At 59.4% G+C, this 20530-nt stretch overlaps 1 protein-coding gene across 5 annotated transcripts in view; it reads left to right on the forward strand.

Annotated features, from left to right (window-relative positions):
• Positions 1–18680, forward strand: part of NFIC (nuclear factor I C) — a 71296-nt gene extending 52616 nt beyond the window's left edge. For 2 of the 5 annotated variants that reach the window (XM_081234037.1, XM_081234036.1), the window contains exons 7-11: positions 2847–2972; positions 5021–5205; positions 5789–5936; positions 7943–8028; positions 12243–18680. In XM_081234037.1, coding sequence (XP_081090163.1) covers positions 2847–2972; positions 5021–5205; positions 5789–5936; positions 7943–8028; positions 12243–12260 — 563 coding nt within the window. In that variant the 3' untranslated portion in view covers positions 12261–18680. The remainder of the gene's footprint in view (positions 1–2846; positions 2973–5020; positions 5206–5788; positions 5937–7942; positions 8029–12242) is intronic. The other 3 variants (XM_081234040.1, XM_081234038.1, XM_081234039.1) reach the window with 3 other exon arrangements.
• Positions 18681–20530: the final 1850 nt, after the last annotated feature.

The following is a 20530-nucleotide window of genomic DNA, read 5'->3' on the forward strand; positions in this document are numbered from 1 at the left end:
AGAACTGCGCTCCGTCCGCCCACGCGTACACTCCGCACACTCTCTGCCCACCCTGTGTTCCGGGCCCTGGAGGCCCAGTGGTTGGATGCAGTGGGCCCCCCAGGGGAGCTGGCACTGCAGGGGGACGGGCTAGTTTGTCAAGCAGATGGGTGGGTGCTCAGATGGGGGATGTACAGGCCCACCTGTTAGATGAAGCGTATGTGCTTAAACGGGGGACAGACAGGCACGTGTGACAGGCAAGTGGAAAGATACTTGGGGGTGGGCACCTACGGGCACGTGCGTCCGTTAAGGTTTGTATCTTTGACGGGGGACGTAGGGATGCTTGATGCTTATGTGGAGATATGTATGTTAAGCAGAAAGATGGCCATGCGGATCGGGGAGGTCAAGGGCACACCTGGTAAATGGAGAGACACGTGCTTTGATGGGGCATGTACGGGCACTGTGTTAATAACCAACATCGGTTGCTCACGTGGGACCGTTCCCAGCATGTTTGTTCAGATGCAGGAACGCAGGCAGGAGAGTGACTCTTGCAGCGCCGGGCGCCCCCCACCCCTCTCCTGGACCCTGGCTCCCAAAGGCCCCATCTCAGGAAGCTTTAGAAGGGCCTACGGAGGTGCAGCTGGGGGCGGGGTCCACGCCGGGCTATTTCCATCCAGGACAGGCTGTTCTAGGAGCGTCTGACAGCCGTAACCTCATTCCCCCTGCAGCCCTGAGCCAGCCGGGAGCCCAACACAAACACACACACACATACGCACGCACGCACGCATGCACGCGCACACACAGCAGGGCCATCCTCCTCCCTGCCGGCCGCCCTGGATGCCACCAGCTCCTCCTGTCCCTGGGAAAGCCCGGGCCTGCACCCAAGGCCCCGCTTGGCTGCCAGATCCCTCTGGGCCACCAACCGCATTCCAGGACACGCTCCCCCGCTCACACACTGATGCGCACCCAGGGCCGACTAGGGCAGCAGCGTCTGTAACAGCAATAGCAGATGGTGGCCTGAGTGCCCATCGGGGGGCTGGTTCCCAGATCTGGCTCACCCCTGGCCGTGCCATTGCAGAGGATGAAAGCACTCCACGTGGAAATGCCACAGTAGGGGTGGGGGGAATGCAGCAGCATCCCAGGTGGGACAGCCCTGGGGACCCATGCAGATGCCCACTCACAGAACCATCAACCCGAGACTCCAGAAACAGTGGTGGCGGGCCTCGGAGGAGGGTGGGGGTCCTAACTGGGGCTGTTCTGCCCCAGGGGACACTGAGCCGTGTCTGGGGACATCTGTGGTTGTCATGACTGGGGGTGCTCCTGGCGTCAAGTGGGTGGAGCCAGGGAGGCTGCACCACACCCCATGGCGCCAAGGATGACCCACAGAGAATGACCCCGGCCTTGATGTGTGCAACCTGAGAGGCCACCTTTTGTGGGGTGGCAGGCAATGTGTCCCTAGAGACTGTCATACTGGGTGAAGTAAGTCAGAGAAAGACAAGTATCACATGATATCGCTTATGTGTGGCATCTAAAAAAAAATGGTACAAACGAACTTATTTACAAAACAGAAGTAGAGTCACAGATGTAGGAAAGACTCTTATGGTTGCCAGGGGGCAAGGGAGGGAGAGGGATAAATTGGGAGATAGGGATTGACATATACACACTACTCTGTATAAAATACCTGGCTAAAAGGGACCTGCCGTGTAGCACAGGTAACTCTACTTAGTACTCTGTGGTGACCTATGTGGGAAAGGAATCTAAAAAAGAGGGGATATATGTATGTGTATAACTGATTCACTTTGCTGTGCACCTGAAGCTAACACAGCATTGTAAATCAACTAGACTCCAATAAAAGCTATTAAAAAAAAAAAACAACAACCCTCACCATGTGTGAATCCACTCTGGGCCTCAGTGGGTGTGTTTCACTGTAAAATGGATTTTAAAACACTTCCTAAACATGTCTATCTCCAGATCCCCACGTCCCCCAGAGCCCAATTCCAGAAAAGGGGCCACAGGCCAAGGACTCTGCCTTTTTTCAGACACGTCGTCATCCTTTGCTATCACTAGAGAAAGCCTCTGCAGAGGGGGGTGGGAGTAGGGGGTGGGATGCAGAGAGGCAGGCGGGGGGCATTCATGGTTCTTCAGGGCGGACGTGTGCCCCGCATCTCTGGGGTCTGTCTTCCATGTCATGACAAGGCTCCTCCTGAGCCGGCGTCCATTCTGTGCCACGGCCTTCACGGAGTCTGTATGTGCCCATTTTACACCTTTTATTCATTGAGGCTGAGCTGGAGACCGTCTGGGTTCCCCAGGGCCACCGGGGTAGGTAGTGAGACCCCCATCTGCAGAGGAATGGCAGCAAGTAATTCCAGTGCGTGGGTGTGTGCCAGGCCCTGATTTACGGCTTTACATGTTTTATCGCATTTAATACTCACGATGACCCTACAGGGAAGGTTCTGTCCCCCGGGTAAGGATCGGTGGTGGGGCACAAGCACAGAGCCACTTGGGCTTTGGGGCTTTGGACCAATCCTCTGCCCACGCTGCCGCCTTCTCCAGGGCTCTGGTGTCCCTGGGGGTTGGGGGGCAGCCCTGAGCCGACTTATGTCTGGAAGGAGAGAAGGTGGGGGCCGGACTCTGTTGTCCAGGGGCCCGTGTGGCGTCACACTTCTCCTCCCGTGGGCCGTGTGACCCTGGGCGGCCCCCTTCCCAGCTCTCAGCCTTGGTTTACCCCTCCTTACAATGGGCTCCCAGCCCCTCGTCCATGGGTTGCTGGGAGAAGGGGGGGGCAGGGGCTCTGCAGGGAGGTGCAGGGGTCCTGGGAGTGGAACAACCCTGCCTGCCGGCCCTTGACCCTCTGGCCCTCCCTGCAGGCATCTCATCCCCGGTGAAGAAAACAGAGATGGACAAGTCCCCTTTCAACAGTCCGTCTCCCCAGGACTCGCCCCGCCTCTCCAGCTTCACCCAGCACCACCGGCCCGTCATCGCCGTGCACAGTGGTAAGCACCGCGGGCCCTGGGCGGGGAGGGGCGGCTGAGCCCTCTAATCAGGCCCCTTATGGCCAGGGAAGTCCCACCGGCCGTCTGACCACGAGTCCTATTGCTGTAGCCTCCCACCCGGGCAGGAAAGCCTGCAGGTGCCATGGTAGAGAGCACCTGGGCCTGACTCTTTTGGGGCCTCAGTTTTCCCTTCTGTACATGGAGGTGCAGCCAGGGACTCACCCCTCAACCTGCTCCCCATGTGTCATGTTCAAGCGACCCACACTGACAGACCCCTGGGCAGCATGGCCGCAATAGGAGGCAGACACCCAGAAGGACACACACAGGCCACACAGGGGTACGGGAGCTCTCAGCCACACAGACAGGAAGCACCACGCTCACAGTGTGGGGTGTGAGCTGAGCCCATCACCCGTCCACTGGGGTCATAAACATCCCCCTCCCAGGGCTGTCCGTAGGACCGAATGAATTAAATCAGAATGAGTTAAATAAGAACTTGAATGCCACCTGTTGCCCCTTGGTTGTGATAATGATGATTTAGTTCCATACAAGGGCAAATACACATACAGGGCAGAGGCAAACATCAAAATAGCACAGCAGGGGCTTCCCTGGTGGCGCAGTGGTTGAGAGTCTGCCTGCCGATGCAGGGGACACGGGTTCGTGCCCCGGTCCGGGAAGATCCCACATGCCGCGGAGTAGCTGGGCCCGTGAGCCATGGCCACTGAGCCTGCACGTCTGGAGCCTGTTCTCTGCAGCGGGAGAGGCCACAACAGTGAGAGGCCCATGTACCGCAAAAAAAAAAAAAAAAAAAAAAAAAAAAAAAATAGCACAACAGTTTAGACTAGGAGCCAGCCAAGCAGGCCCCCCAATTGCCACCGTTCTTGTAAATAAAGTTTTATTGGCGGAGGGCCACACCCATCTGTTTACATGTCATCTGTGGTGGCTTTCAGGCAACAAGGGCAGAGTTGAGTAGCTGCATCAGAGACCCTGTGGCCTGGAAAGCCAAAAGTATTTACTGTCTGGACAGGGGCTAGAGAGAGAGGAAGGGGGAGTGACCACTAGTGGACACAGGGCTTCTTTTGGAGGCAGTGAAGTGGTTCTGGAATTGCGAAGTGAATATACTAAAAGTCACTGACTTGTTTAGAAAAAGAAAAAAAAAAACAAATACCACACTAGAATATTACTCAGCCATGAAAAGGGGTGAAGCATGGACACTCGCTACAACGTGGATGGACCTTGAGACCATGATGCTCAGTGAGAGAAGCCGGACACAGAAGGACACACAGTGTGTGATTCCATTGATGGGAAATCCACAGACAGAGAGTGGCTTCCTGGTTGTCAGGCTGGGGGAGGGGATGGGGGTGGTGCTAATGGGGACAGGGTTTCCTTTCAGGGGGATGAGAATGTTCTAAAAGGGATTGTAGTGATGGTCATACAGCTCCGTGAATGTGCTAAAAAAACACAGTGAATTGTATGCTTTAGAAGCATGGATTTTATAGTGTGCAAATAATATCTCAATTAAAAAAAAATGTTGACCCACCAGCCATTTATGGAAAGAGCTAGCCGAGCCCCAGGTCAGGGTGTGGCCAGTCAGGCTGGGCTCGAACCCCGGGTCTGCCACCTGCTTGCTCTGTGGCTGGGGCAGAGGACATACCCTCTGAGAGCCACCGTCATCCTCTGTCTTAAAAAAAGACATGATGGGAATTCCCTGGTGGTACAGTGGTTAGGACTTAGCAGTTTCACTGCCGAGGACCCAGGTTCAATCCCTGGTTGGGAAACTAAGATCCTGCAAGCGAAAAATAAATTAATTAAAAAAAATAAAAATGCTCAAAGGGGTGACACCAGAACTCTGTAGGGTCACAGTAGTTTCATCGAATCTGGGCGTGTAAATGACAGCAGGGCCTGGTCATGGCAGATGCCGCTGGGTCTCCACATATTCGTATTAAAGGTGCCGCAGCGTGGGCGTGACGCAAACCCACAAACACAGTCACTCGGAGCCAGGGCGGCCTGGCGGGAGCCCCTGGTGACCACGGCCCCCCTCCTCTCCACAGGGATCGCCCGGAGCCCTCACCCGTCCTCGGCCCTGCACTTCCCCACCACGTCCATCCTGCCCCAGACGGCCTCCACCTACTTCCCGCACACGGCCATCCGCTACCCACCTCACCTCAACCCCCAGGACCCGCTCAAAGATCTTGTGTCGCTGGCCTGCGATCCGGCCAGTCAGCAACCTGGACCGGTGAGTGTGGGGGGCACGACCTCCCTGGGGCCCTGGCGCGAGTGTCAGGCAACCCTTCCTCTGCCAGGGCGGCTTCTATTTTACAAACGGCGGGGTCCACAGCTCCTGGAGCCAGACCGGGTGGGAATTCAGGCTTTTTCAGATGTCTGAGCAGACGGTATTCTAGGAAGCCCCCAAATCAAACACAGTTACGGCTGAGCTCAGGCCGCCTTTGGCCAGACTTCCACCAAAGCTTTTGGTGTTCGGAGCCTTTCAGATCTGGGAACCGCGGGCGAGGTGGTGGATGAATGAATGCGTACTCGCGGCAAATGCGGGGAGATGCGTCTAGGCCGCCCATGAGGTCCAGCGATGTTGTTTAGGAGGCGTGGAAGAAAAGCAAGTGGGTACACAGTAGCCTGAGGAGGCAGGGAAGGCATGGCGATCCCAGGGTGCTGGAGGCCTGCGGGGTCAGGCGAGCACCGGGCACCCACCAAACTCGTCCTGGCCGTGCCCACCAGGCCGGTCCACAGCCCCCGGGTGGACGGCAGCCCGAGGCGGAGGGGGCGCCCGCCGCCTTAACCACCTGTCTCTCTGTTCCCCCCAGTTAAATGGAAGTGGCCAGCTCAAAATGTCCAGTCACTGCCTTTCTGCTCAGATGCTGGCACCCCCGCCCCCCGGGCTGCCGCGGCTGGCGCTCCCCCCCGCCACCAAACCCACCTCCGAGGGAGGAAGCTCGTCGCCGACCTCGCCCTGTAAGCACCCGGGAAGGCGTCCCCGAGGGGCCCCTCCCCTCCCCGGCCCTGCCTCTGGGGTCGGGGTCTCAGGCCCAGCCCGGTGGGTACTGGCGAGTTTGGTGGGTCCCCAGACGGAGGCCTGGGGCCCACGTGGTCAGGTCCGCACAGGGCCAAGGCAGCCTGAGGGGATGGCCAGGGGCAAGTCTGGGGTCCGCCCCCGTTGGCCGAGTGGCCTGGGGCCCCCGTGTCTCCCCTCTGGGCCTCTAAACCCTCTTCCGTGCAACAAGCAGCTGGCAGTAGGTGAAGATCTCAAACTGGAGGTGGGAGGGCCCGACCCGGCCCCCAGAAGCCTTTTGTCTGAGGAAAATGAGAATCTGTTGTGGTGATGGTGGTTTTAAAATCATGACATCTCACATAGAAATTCCAGAGTTCTGGATTTTCTGGGGAAACTGGCCCCAGTGGGCCCTGTTCCTGCTGGTAACCTGGGCTGGGCCACATCTTTAGACAGGACACACCCTGCCTGCCCACCTGACCCCAGGAGGCCCTGGGTTGGCTGCCTCGCCTTCTGCAACTTTCTGCTCTCTGGCTGTGGGTCCAGGTGGTAGCCTGGTGGGAGGCCCTGGCTTGGTCTCCTAACCTTCTAGAACTTTCCACTCTCTGGATGTGGCTCCAGATTACGGCTCGCCAGCCCCCAGGGCACCTCCCCCCCCGACTGCCACCCCCCACCCCAGTCCAGGGCTGCTCCAGGCTGGGAAGAGGTTCCTAGAATCCCCATCCTGGGGTCTATCTACCCCATCAGTGGTAGATGGCATCAGAGGCCGCTCCCAGCCTCTCCCTAAATCCCCTTTCTCTTTGGGTGTCTCTCTCCCTTGCTCCCCAGATGAGATTCCTCACCCCACCCAAGCAGGAGGGGCCAGCCCTTCCATCTGGGCCCCATTGGCCCCCCTCCCCGCATGCAGCACCCCAGTATTTCTTCCCCAGCATCCACTGCCTGCCGAGACCCGGGGCAGCCTCACGTGCAGACGGACTTTCTCCAAACACCATGATGGAGTGCAGGACACTGGGTTGCAATCCTGCTCCTGCATCTCGCTCCCTGTGTAACCTTAGGCAAACGTCCTCCCCTCTCTGAGCCTCAGTTTTCTCAGCCGCAAAATGGGAGAGTCACCAGAGGGTGGTGGCGAGTGAGTCAGTGCAATAGATCAGGGAGAACTTTTAGCGGGAGGCCGGGTGCAGAGGACAGAGTTGGCATGCAGCGCTGGTCTTCACCTACTCTCCCTGCTTTCTCATCTGTGAAATGGGCATAATGTTCACGTCTGCCGCGTTGAGGCTGCCGAGGGTTAAAATGGGATGGTGCCCAGTGCCTGGCTTACAGTGACGCTTAATAGATGAGGGAGAAACATGGATTACTTCTCCTTCCCCTGCACCGGCTTCTGAACTGCAGGTGCAGCCTGCTTCCCACCCCCCCTCCCCCAAATCCCCCAAGCCTCACCACCTCCCACTTATCTGCGCTCTGGTGAAGACTACGTGGGGACCCTCCCGCCACCCCCGTCCCCTCCCCAGCCTGGGTTGCGAATCATTCACTCACCGGCAAAACATAGTGCGATTAAAATATAATCACATATATATGTGCACACACACAGCCTTCCCCATGCCCTCTCCAGGAGGGAAATTAATAAATAAAACGCCCTCAATAATTCATGGCACCCCACGCAGCGGGATGCAGGACACAGGAGCAGGATGGACCAGGCAGTGGAACACTCTGAATAATTCACAGGCGGCTTCTGGATTATGAAACTTTCATCCTGCGCCTTCCCTCTCAGCAGACACCTGCCCGCGTGACCCCGGGGGCCCGAGACCGTGGGCTTTTCGGGGTGCCTGGACCATCGGGGGAGGGCGGCAAGCTCGGAGGCACCGGGTGCTGGGTGTGAAGGCCTGGCTGTGTGACCCTGGGCAGCGGCCACCCTCTCTGGTGCTCCCGCGCCGCCCCCGCGCTAACGGGCTTTCGGTCTCTCTCCTCCCCGCAGCCTACTCTACGCCCGGCACGTCCCCTGCAAACCGTTCCTTTGTGGGATTAGGACCAAGGGATCCAACGGGCATTTATCAGGCACAGGTAGGGGCCAAGAGGCCGGCTGGTGGGGGGGTGGGAGGGGCAGGGCAGAGGGGCCGGCCTGGGCGCGCAGGGAGAGGCCGGCCTGCTGGGTCCCGTGCCGCTCCCGCCAGCCGCACCCCTGGCATGGTGGCCAGCCTCCCAGCCCCTTCCAGGGCCTCGAGCCCATGCCCGGGGACGTGGTATGGCCCCAAATCCTGCCAGGGGACACTCCTGGCAGAGCTGCTGTGGGGCTGGGATTTTCACCGCCCTGGCCCCATTTGTACCTATGGGAAGACTGAGGCTCGCAGAGGCAAGGGGATTTGCCCAGGATCACACAGCGCGTCAGCCCAGGCTTTCAACCCCCCCAGCCTTCATCCCCTCCCACGCCGGCCGGAGGGAGGGACCACCGGAGAGGGAGGGTAGGGGGTGCCAGAGGACCCCAGGACACCAGGGGCAGGTAGGAAACTGAGGCAGCCCATGGCAGGGGGTGGGGCCTCCTGGTAGGACATGCAAGCCCCCACCCCTGGCTCCAGCCTGCGAAGTGGGAGTGGGGCGGCAGAGGCGGGGTTAGGATCACTGCAGCTGAGTGTGCACCAGGGTGGGGGGCATGAGGCTGGCTGAGGACGAGACAAGGAGGCTCAGAGAGGAGGAGTGAGTTGCGTGAGGCTGCACAGCAGTGCAGGGCAGAGCTTTGATGGGTCTGGAACTGAGACTCATGGCTCCCAGCTTCTCTCGGGGTGGGAGGTGGCCTCAGCCCCTGCCCACGTGTCCCCGACACCCGCCTTTGGGCCGGGGTCCATATCTGTGTTGCGTGCAAGCCAGGAGTGTGTTGGCAGGGGGTGTTCAAGGGTGGTGGCTGGACCCCAGAGCCGTGCTCCCTGGTGCGTGTTGGGGAGGGGGTCACGGGATATAAAACAGCCAGAGGGCAGCACCAGCTGCTGCAGGCCCACTGAGGCCCAGATGCACAGAGAAACCTCTTCAGGGCTCCCCAGCATCTCCAAATTCCCAGAGCCATAGAGTATGGGGAGTTGTGGGGTCCCCAGGGGTCAGGTTCGGATCCTCAAGCCACTTTGGGAGGGTCCCCTGCAGTGGAGTTCATGGGGAGGCGTGGGGAGGCGGTGGAGTGGTAGCCACATCCCCGGAGATGAGCATGAGACCAGAATCAGCCACGCTGACCAGGCCCAAGGAACCTCCCGCCACAGCCTGGACCCCTGGCGACTGACTGAGGCTGGCCAGGTCGCTGCTGGCAGCTCAGGGGGGCAGAGTGGGTGGGCAGGACCTGGCTACCCCCTCCCTCCCTGCCCAGACTTTAGCTGGGGGTGCTGGGGTCAGGGCACCAGGGCTAACCAGGGGGAGCTCTGAACCTGTCTCTTCTTCTGGCCTTGGGCACCTCCTGGGAGTCTTTGAAGGGTCTGGAGCATTAGGGGACCAATTTTATCCAGAAAGGGCGCTGAAAGGCCAAGACCACCCCACACACCCTCGCCCACCCAAAATATAAGTGTCCTGCTTTACAGAGCCCCAGCCAGGATCCAGACAGAGGGGTCACTTGGTCAGGGTCACCCACCGAGCTGGGGTGGCCCCAGGATTCCCCGCCTTGGGTTTTGGGTTCTGTCCCGGCCTAGACACCCCTGCCCCCCGGTGCTCAGGAAGCCAGGCGTTTCCTCTCCCACCCCCACCTGACAGCCCTCCCCGCTGGAGGCTGGGAGTGTCCTAATTGCTGCAGAAAGCAAAGCTAATAAAAATGACAGGGAGGGGGCCCTGGCCCCTTAACCCTTCCCCAGCCTCCCCCCCACCTCATTGTCAACCCCTGCATGGGGGGACGGGGGACCACCCGGAGCCAATGGCCTGCAAGGGGAGGGAAACCAAGGTGCCAGGGAGGGGGGCATCTTTGGTCACCACCCCCCTTGGCCAGCAGGCCCTGCTGGGGACCCAGAGAGAGTGGGTCTGGGGCTATGGAGGAACCTGGGGGTCGGAGGGTGCATCCAGGGCCCCGCCTGGGTGGGGAGGGGTAAGAGCCTGGTGTCAGGTAGAGTAGGGTGTCCAGGCAAGGGGATCAGCACTGCCAAGGGCTGGAAATGATGGGGAAACAGCCTGAATGTGGAAGACCTCAAATGTGGGCTTTGGCCCCGGGGCCAAAGGGAGCCACTGAAGGGATGAGAGGGAGGGAGGAGCGCAGCCAGGGCTGGGAGTTGGAAAGAACTTTGTGGGGCTGGTGGGGGAGGGTGGCACAGAAGGTGACAGACGGATCAGAGACCCCAAGACTTATGGGAAAGGCGAGGCCCCCCCATCTGGGTCTGGTGGAGGACCCCGCCAGCACCATGCAGGCTGGACCACGGGTCCCTGGACTAAGGGCGCCCAAGTTCCCCAGTGGGTTCAGGCTCCCCCCCGCCGGCAGACCCCAGAAGGAGGGAAGGTGGGGAGGGAGGGGCCGTGAGACCCGCTCCCCCCTCTTGGAGCCCCTTTGCAAAGGGCTCAGGGCCCAGAGGCCTCTCCTTTCTGGCCCAGTCAGCACTTCCTCCGCCTTCATTATTCCTGGCTGGTTGGCTTACCTCTGCCCCCACCCCCGGCCCCCGCCCCCAAGCCTGCAGCAGCTTCTCTCCCCGCACCACCTGCCCTTCCATCTCCTGCCCTCCCCACAGTCAGTGCCTTGCCCCCTGATCAATATCCTCTCCCCCAATCAGCACCCCTCCCCCAATCGATGTCGGTTGATCCCTCCCTGATCGATTGCCCACCTTCTTCATCCCCTCCACCCCCGTCTCTCACCATCAGCCTCCCCAGTCCTGAGCCATCCATCACTTTGGCCCCCAGAGTGGGGCTCTTGTGGGCTCTGACACCCCCACCCCCTCCGCTGTGTGAAGGGGTCCACGCGGCCGAGCATTTTACACCAGAAGCTCTTTGCCCATCACGCCCATTCAGCAGATGAGCAAACCGAGGGCCAGAGGAATTTAAGCCACATGCCCAAAGCCACACTGGTGGCTCCAGCCAGGCCAGGGGGATGCCAGAAGAGCCCAGAACTCACTATTGGCACCGCGTGGCCTCTGTCTCCCCCTCAGCCGATGGGAGGGGACAATGTTGAGTTGAGGGTGCCCCCCCACCCCCGCTATGGGCAGAGAGCCTAGGAGGGGAGGAGGCAGGGAGGAAGGGCCTAGGGGAGGCCAGCCACCACCAGGGAGGGTCACGCCCAGAATCTGTCTGGTTGCCAACGGAAACCAGACATGAGGTAATGGCCAAGATGAACTTGAACTTGGCTGGAGGTGGGGGGCTGGGAGCCATGGCGCCAGTTCGATGGGATGGCCCAGCGGCTGCAGGGTGGCCTGGTTGGAGGGGGTGCGATTGATTTACAGCAGGGGGCGGGGGAGCAGCGCTGCTGTGACCCCAGTGGGGTGGGGATGGGGGTTACCTACCCCCAGGCCCGCCCCACACAGGCGAATTGGATGCATTTCCAGGGGAAGGATCTGTACAGCGGCTTCCCTGTGGAGACCCAGGCCAGAGCTGTCCATGCAGACCTGGCCACCTGACCTGGAGCCTCAGTCTCCCCCTCTGGAAAGTGGGAGTCATGACCCCCTCAAAGGCCAGGCTAAGGGGTCAGCCCCAGGCAGGGGGACAGGTGAGGACTGAGGCCTCTCAGGCCTGAGTTCGAATTCTGGCTTCTCCCCTCCCACGCTGGTGGACTTGGGCAAGTTACTTTACCTCTCTGAGCCCCGGTTTTCTTCACTGCAAAACGGGGTTGGGGGGCAGTAGTCCCTCTTTCATGGGGGTTCTGGGGGAACCGTTAAATGGGAAAATGTCACCCTCTGCGGACAAGGTGGGCAGATCCCCTCCCCTATTTTATACTCAGGGCAATGAGGTGCAGTTGCCGGATTTAGCAAACAAAAGCACAGAATCCTCGGGTAGATTTCAATTCCAGATAAAGGATTAAAAAATTTTTTAGCATAAGTATATCCCAAAAGTTGCATGAGATGGACTTATATTAACAGATTTATCCATAGTTTATCTAGAATTCAGATTTCACTGTACATCCTGAGGTTTATCTAGCAGCTCTGCTTAGGGGCAAAGTCACTTGCCCAGGGTCACCCAGCAGGTGATGCCAGGTCTGGGATAGGGGAGACAGAGGTCCCAGGTCCCAGGGCTACGTAGGGGGGGCCTCAGTGGGTATGGGCAGTGGCTGGCGGAGCCTGACCCCCCTCTCTCTCCTCTCTCCTTCTCTTTCTCTGTGTCCCCCTTGGGCCGCCCAGTCCTGGTATCTGGGATAAGAAAGATTTCTTCCCACGCCCTGCTCCTTCGTCCCGGGAATCGCGGGGAGCCACACAGCCGGCCCCCGGCCCACGTTTTTGGTGGCAAGCTAGAGCAAGCAAGAACACCCCGCTGACTCCCAGCCCGGCCGAAAGACAAAACACACAGACACATAACACACAGGAGGAAAAGAAAAAAGAAAAAAAAAAAAGGAGAAAAAAAAAAAAGACAAACGGGAAAAAAAACAAAAACAAAAGAAAACCACACATAAAAATAAACCCACCCAACCAAGAAGATAAAAGGTAAAGATGGCAACGCTTCGGACTCTCGGGATGCTGCGGCCAGACGGACCGGACCGGAGGGCCAGGCCCCACCGCCCCTGGGAGCGGGCGCTCGGGGCGTCCTAAGTTATTCATCTCCTCTCGCTGCTGCTCTGGGAGGGCTGGCTGCCCCCACCTCCGCCCTGGACCAGGTGAGCGCAGCCTGGTGCCCATGCCCAGCCGACGGGGCAGGACACCCAGCGAGGCCGCCTCTCCCGCGCGCCCCCATCGCCACTGCCACCGGGACAGTGTTTGCCAAGTGGGGAGGCAGCCCCCGGGGGGCCGGCGAGGACCCCGGTGGCAGGCAGCAGAGGCCACCGCAGAGGCTGGGGTGGGCAGGGGTGCGACGGGGGCAGAAGAGGGTTGCGGGGAGACCCCGGGCGTCGCCAGGGGACAAGGACGCATGGCCAATACTCTCTCAGGAGTGCCCCGCAGTTGTGGACGTCTCCGCCCCCCCCCCCCAGAGCGCGCCGGGGACTTGGTCTTTGGTGAAGCCCTGTGCGCAGGCCCGGTTTGGGAGACATCTCTATGCAAATGACCCCCAGCCCGCCCCGCCCCAGGCATTGGAGGCCACCCTAGCGCACCCCAGCCCCCGGGGGAGGGCCCCGCGTTGCACACACTGTAAGAAATGCACTTTCCGAGGAGGGGGCTGGGGGCGGTGGAGCGGAGGGGCCCGGGGCTGCTCTGGACTCTCCATCCACCCAAGCCCTGAATGGGGAGGACCCCACCACCCCGCTTAGCCCATGGAGGTGTGGGAGGTGAGAGCGAGTGGTTTAAGTGCCTGATTCCCACCGCCCGCCCCCCCTCCCCTTGGTCCAGCTGGGAAGCGAGTGGCTGTGGGCATCCTCCAGCCTCCCCCCCACAACCCGGCCCCTCCAGTTGCTGACCCCTCATTGCTATGCCCCCCCCTCAGAGCTAGAGCGATGGGACCCCACCCAGTGGGCCCAAGGGGCAGAGCTGGGCATCCCCCCAGCGTCCTGCCGTGCTGGGGCACGGGGGTGGGGTCTGGGGAGGGCGCTGCGCCCCCCGCCAGCGCCTACTCTGCCAGTGCCTTACATCCTGGAGCGACACCCCCTCCCTGGTGCCTCCCGGCCCAAAGGGGGACCACGGTTTGCACTTTCATCCCCCCACCCCCCGCCGAACACAGCCGGGAGGTGCATCGCAGCTGGGCCGCCCGAAGGAGAGAAGGCCAGGCCGGGTGCAGTCCACGTGTGCCTGGACAGGGCAGGGGGCTCTGGCTGGGGGCAGGGAGGGTCAGCGCCTTGGGGCTCCCTGCAGCCTTGTAGGGGGCCTCCCATCTGCTAAACATTTTCCGTTGAGCCGCTCCAAAAAACACTAAACCTGGGGCCACCGGGTGCCCCCTCACCCCAGCTGCCCGGCCCCATCCATGCCTCCACCCCGGGATGGCCATCTTGGGTGGGGAGCCTGGGAGGGGGTGTTAGGTGTTCTAGGGTAACCAGGCCCAAACACAAGGACCCCTCCCGGCCCACCCGTCTGAGCCCCAACTGGCCTCCTCCATGCCTGGCGCTGGGGAATCCTGACCTCCATCCCTGGGCCCAGGCCAAAGCCATGGCCCTGGGCAGGCCTCCGCTTCACCTGCTCCCAGCCTGGCCCTCCCCTCCCTCTCCCGGTGAAACCCCGGTGCCCCGGGCCCGGCCAGCACCCCCCCACAACCTCCCCAGACACCAGACTTTCCTCTTCCCAAACCAGCCCAAGGGGCTTGGCGAACCCACTCGATCATAAATAAAGAGAAACAACCCCTCCCCCTCAGACCCTTCCCCACCAGCCCCACTCCCGCTGTCTGGAGGGGTTCAAGAACCCTTGGTCCGTCCCTCTGTCCCCAGGGCCCCTCCACCAGGTGGCTGTTGGGGACCAAAGCATGGGCCGCTCTCCAGGAGAGCAGGGGGTTGTGTAGTTGGGGTATCCGGAAGCTTCTCAGCCGGGAACCTTAGGGTGTGGGTAGGTGGGGGAGGGGAGGGGGCACCTGGCAGCCCCCAGCTACCTAACTTTGCATGGTGCTTAGTCGAGGATTCCTGTGACCTGGCTCCTGACGTCAGCTCGCGGCGGCTGAAACTGCATGGCGAATGATACTGGCTCTATCTCCCTGTCCCAGCCCTCCCCCAGCCCTCCCCCCCACCTACTCCTCTTTAAAAGAAAAAAAAAAGATACAAAAAAAAAAAAAAACCTTAAAAAAAATTCCATGTTTCCTAATTTGCACGAAATTTTCTACCACATGATGTGCCTTGCCTTCCAAAAATAAGTATTACCTTTAAACAATATCAGCGCACACAGATAGCTGCATGCACTGCTCGTGTAGTTAAAAAAAAAAAAAAGACAAAGCAATGACATGAAATAAAAAGTAAAAATTGAAAAGGGATGTATTTCTATTTGTAAAAAAAATTAAGAATTAAAAAAAATCACATTGCTAAAAAAAGAAAAATCACATGCTTAAAAATCACATTGCTGAAAAAAAAAGCAATCCACGGAACAATCGCCCCACGGTTTGCCCTACCCCCAGCCCACCCTTGGCCGCGTCTCCATGTCTCCTGCTGCATTGGGGGTGCCCCCTGGTGCTCTGCGACCCCCCCCAGCCCCACCCTCGGTCTCCAGAGGGGTTGTTTCCGAATCCCCTGCCCACAGAGGCTGGCGGACAGACCTCAGGGGTGTCCCCTGACACCGGGCAAGGGCTTCTCCCCTCACTGGGCCACAGGCCAGCCCCCCAGACGCCACGCATGCACCTGCGACCCATGCGGTCCGCCCGTGGGGCGGCCGCCCTACCCACAGCCAGACTCCCCCGGTCCCACCTCTCCCTCAGGCTGGCGTCCCCCTGGCTCAGGGTCAAATCGCTGTCCCGCCCCCAGCCCCTTCTCCCCCTGTGCAGCCCCCTGCCTTCTTGCCAAAGGACCCAGCCCACCCCACCCCTGGAGACTGGCCTTGGGTGGCAGGAAGGACCCTCCTGCTCTCCCACCCAGCTCTACTACGTCTTCCAGCTGTAACTGTGGAGGGGGGTCTGGTGTGAAACAAAAAGACAAAAACCGAACCCAATATATGCAATATTTGTCTGTCTGTACCTGTAGGTCTAGTTCAGCCGTCAGAGGCCCGGCCGGGGGGCCAGGGGGCAGGGGCAGCCAGGGGCACAGCGTCGCAGGCCCTGGCAGGGGTGGGCAGCGGGCTGGCCGTGCTGTTGTCTTCTCCTCGGCTTTATTTTCTCGTATTTTCCTTCCTTCCTTCCTCTCTCTTTCTCTGTTTTTCCCCAATTTCCTTTGCCTTTCACTCAACCAAAGCTGAGACAGTAGCAGTTGGCGGGGTGTCCAGGCAAGAGGACCAAAGGGCCGGGTCCTCCATCCCTGCCACCTCTGGCTGGCCGTCCCCAAGCCCTTCAGACATGTCCTCTGGGGATCCACCAGGCAGACGGTCCCCGTTCATTCCCCAGCCACCACCTCAGACTTTAGAGTTGTCTCCAGAGCTGGCTGGGGCCTTGCAGACAGGCCTGGGCTTTCATCCACCATACGCTCATGTCATGTTTTCTTTTGAAAAGTCACCTCAGCAAGCCCCAGGGGCCAGAGGGAGAGCCCAGACCACGGCCTCAGCTGGGCCTTGACACTGCCCTTGAGAACTGCCCTTTGGCCTGAGAGCCCAAGGCCATGCTTGTCAGTTTCCGTGGGGGCTGATTTCTGGTTTTCATCCCCGGCCCGCCCCAGGGAAGTGGGAGCAGCCAGTGGCACAGGGAGTGGGTGGCCCGTCCCTGCAGGACCCCTCCCCCAAGGGCTTCACCGGGACCACCTTGTCCCTCACGCCCGCACTCCACAGCACCCGGGGCCCCAGAGCTCCACCCTTCCTCACCCCCAGCTGTGCGTCAGGATAAGGCAGAAACACTAGGAACCGGCCAGCTCACCTGCCTTTGCAGTTTGGGTCGATGCCCGGGGAGGAGGGCGGGCAGGGGGTTGGGTGCTGTTGGTTTTTTTTTTGAACATGGATGAAACTGACATCTCAAACCTGTGGCGCAGTGGCCCATTGTCCATGCCATACGGAGTCCCCCAGCCTGACCTTGGGGTCCAGCCCTTGCTGTGGAAAAGACTAAGGAGACCTCCCCAATATATGCAAATTGCCCCCATCCCTCTCTTTGGATGAGGGAGGGCACCGGACCCCAACCTGGGTGGAGAGGGTGGTGTGGAGAGGTCAAGCTGAACTGGCCCTATCTGACTGGGGCGGGGGTCCAGGGTGCCCCGTGCCCAGGTCTGGAACCCCGGTTCTGGCCGAGTTCTGAGCCCAGATTCCCACCCTGAGCTAGACAATCAGACCGGAAAGGAACCCCAGAGGAGACATGGGGCGGGGTGGGGGGCTGCTGCAGCTCCCTAAGCAGCAGTTTCAGCCTCAGCACCCCCCTCCCTGCTCCGGAACTTTCTCTGTGTCCTCGGAGACAGCAGTGATCAAGAGTTAGCAGCTTTGGCTGGACAGCGGCCAGTGAGGCAGGATCCCGGGGCCCGGAGCAACCGTCCAGCCCCCTGGAAGAGACAGCACACAGGACACCCACACGCCCCCCTCCTCTGGCTTCTCTGACGGTACTTTGACCTCCAGCGTAGGGCTATAACTATACATTATATATATATATGTGTGTGTATAATTTTGGAATTTTTTTCTCATAATACAGATTATACAGTGGCTACTTTTTATTTTGGCCTGGATTCTCTCTCTGAGACCCTGATTTTTACTTTTTTGTGGGGCGGGGGGGAGGGAGGGTGATGGGCGAGAGGTTCCAGAGACCCATCCTCAAATCCAGCATCCCCTGCATCCTCCCATCTTTCCCTGTTTCTGCCGCTTTGGACACTTCCTGAGGGTTTCATCTCCACACTGACACCACCTCTCCGCCATCCATGTATGCCTAAGCATTTCAGAGTGCGTGGGGTCCGAGCTGGCCCCAGAGGCCCACACTCCCCCCCAGCCCCTTCCCCGGGCAAGGCAGGGAGACAGACCCAGAGCGATCCCAGCAGGACTTGTTGCCAGCGATACCAAAACAGACTTTTCCCAAGCAGTGCCTCACATGTCTGCTGGTGTGGCTTTGGGGTTCTCCTCCCCCAGTCCCTGGGGGTCCCCTAGGCCTCAGAAAAGAGGAGGTGGGATCCAACAGGAATAAAGGCTCCAGGAGAGGAAGGAAGTCCCATACCCCCCAAGCTCCCACCCTCCCTACCGCCCTGCCTTCACGCCACCTGGCTAGAAGGGGACCCACTGGAAAAGGGACAGGAGCTACCTCAGCCCCCCCTCTAGTGGTGAGTCCCCAAAGCCCATTCCCAAAAATGCATCGACATCCCATCCTCCCAATCTTGGGCCCCAGCCAGGCCCCCTGAAACCAAAGCCCCTTCACACCCAGGGGTCCTGGCCCCTACCCGCAACTTGTCACCCTCCCACCCCCCAGGACCGCACGTGGGGGCGGGACAAGCCGTGTCTGACGGACAGAACACGTGTCGTGGGGGGAGGGACGACAGAGAGAGGGGAGAGGGACCCATTTTCCTCTCTGAATTTTCTTTCCTTCTCTCTTTTTTCCTAAAATTTTTGGTGGTGTTGCTGTTAATTTCCTTTTCCCTCTGAGATGTTTTTTGAGGGTTTTTCCCCCCGTTTTGTATTTTACCGATATTACCAGGATAGTTTACTCTGCTTCTCGCTTGCTGCCGCGCACACCGGATACAACACACGCGCGCACGCACACACACACACACGCACACACCCCATGCTCATGAACCCATGTTGGGAGAAGGTTCGGGCCGGGCTCACTGCCCTCCTCCTCCTCCTCCCCAAGGTGGGGACAGAACGGGGGACAAGGGGACATCTGAGCAGACCCAGGCCCAGCCTTCTCCTTGCCCGGCTCCCCTGCCCTGCGCCCTCACATCATACTCTGATCATAACCTTGTATATTACGCAGTCATTTTGGTTTCCGCCGACGCGCCTACCTAAGTACCATTTACAGAAAGTGACTCTGGCTGTTATTATTTTGTTTGTTTCCCTATGCAAAAAAAAAAAAAAAAAAAAGAAAAAATGAAAAAGGGGGGTTCCATAAAAGATTCAATAAAAGGCAAAAAAAAAGAAAAAATGTATAAAAATTAAACAAGCTATGCTTAGACTCTTTCTAGCTGTCTTGGGTCCTCCTTTCTGTGTTCCATTCGGGCTCTTCTGTGTTCTGTACCAAAGTGAAGGGAAGAGGCTGGAGGGCAGGCGGCCTCAGGAAACCAGTTCCGGGATTCTTCCAGAGTCCTTGATCAACAAATTCCACGGGCATCTATGGAGCACCTGCTCTGTGCCAAGCACAGGGAACTCCACCTCCTACCTGGCTTCAAGGACAGAGCCTGGCACACAGTTGGTGCTCCAAAAATGCACAGAATGTCTTCCCTCTTTTTTTTTTCTTTTCCACCTAGCAAACTCCCATTCATTCAACAAAGATTTCCTGAGTACCTGCTGGGTACCAAGTGCTGGGGACACAGTGGAGAACAAAAAAACACCCCAAATGATCTGCCTTCATGGCACTTACAGTTCCAAGTTGGGAAAATGGACAATAAACAATAAAAATAAGTAAATGTCGGAGGACGTAAGTGCCAAGGAGACAAATGAAGCAGAATAAGGGATAGGAGAGTCGGCCTCACATGAGGAAGTAACGTTTAAACAGATTTGAATAGGGAGAGAGAAACAGCCCCCTGAAAATCTGGCAGAAGAATTTCCCAGGCAAAGGGCACAGCCCATGCAAAGGCCCTGGGGCAGCACCATGCCTGGTGTGTTGGAGGAACAGCAAGGAGGCCCGTGTGTCTGGAGCAGAGTGAACGAGGTGGAGAGAGGGAGGAGGTCAGGGCAGGGAGGGGACGGGGCAGGTCATCCAGGGCCTTGTGGGCCACGGGGAAACTTGGGCTTTTACCCCAGGAGGGAGGTGGGAGCCCCGGGGGGCAGTGAGCAGAGGTAGGACAGGACAACTTGGTGCCAATACCCTCTCCTCCAGAAAGCCCTCTCTACCTGCCTGGGCAGAGCCCCTGCTAGCCCTCCTAGCACCCCAGCACCCCCGTCTCTTCCACACCACCCCTGACCACTCAGAGCTGGCAGTATCCATGTCCAGCTCCTACCCCGAAGCCACAGGGGCTCCTCAAAGGCTGGGGTCAGGGAAGCATCATGGATGTGAGGGGCAGTCACTTCTCCTCCTTGGAGGCTGGGGTCTGAAACCTTGTCCCCCATCCTGGTCCCCATTCCAAGTCCCCCAGGGACCCCCAAGACGTGCAGTCAAAGCTTTCCACTGCACAGGCTCCTTCCATCCTACCCACAAGCCTCCCCGGGAAGGACGTTTATATCCCCTTTCACTGGTGGGGAAACTGAGGCACGAAGCGAAGGCAAGACGCACCGAGAGGGACCCAGGTGCAGTGCGCCGACGCTGACGCGCAGGTGCGCAGCCCCACGCTGCTGCCCAGTAACAGGCACAGAAGACACAATCGTTGGGGGGCAGGGGTGGAGTCCGAGACCCCCTCCAAGATGGACACGTACCCTTCCCATGCCCCACCCCCAACCGGGGTGGGCTCTTCTGCGCTCAGCTGCGAGGTTCTGGCGCCCCCCTGTGGGAGGACCTAGGACCTGGACCCAGAAAGCGGATCCCGGATGGAGGGGTCAGCTGACCCGCATCCCCACAGTCCGGCTCTCCTGGCGGAGGGGTGGAAGGGGAGTTCTAGCAGGAGCTTCTTTGCGGGGTGGGGATCTCATCTTGGGTGAGGGGCTCAGGCCGGGGGTGGGCGTTCAGCTGGGATGGAGGGTTCAGCCAGGGGCTGGAGATTCATCCTGGGGCCGCGTCTCAGCCGGGCTGGGGGCTCAATCTGTACTTTTATCTCAAGGAAAGCCTCAGTGTTTTTCAACCATTGGCCCCTGGGGTGAAGCAGTTTTTGGCTTTGAGGGGCTGTACCAGCCCTGGCTCCCCACTAAACGCCATAAAAGGGGCAGGCTTGCGACAA

This window comes from Mesoplodon bidens (genome assembly GCF_964165515.1).
Source record: "Mesoplodon bidens genome assembly, chromosome: 4".
Lineage (NCBI taxonomy): Eukaryota > Metazoa > Chordata > Mammalia > Artiodactyla > Ziphiidae > Mesoplodon > Mesoplodon bidens.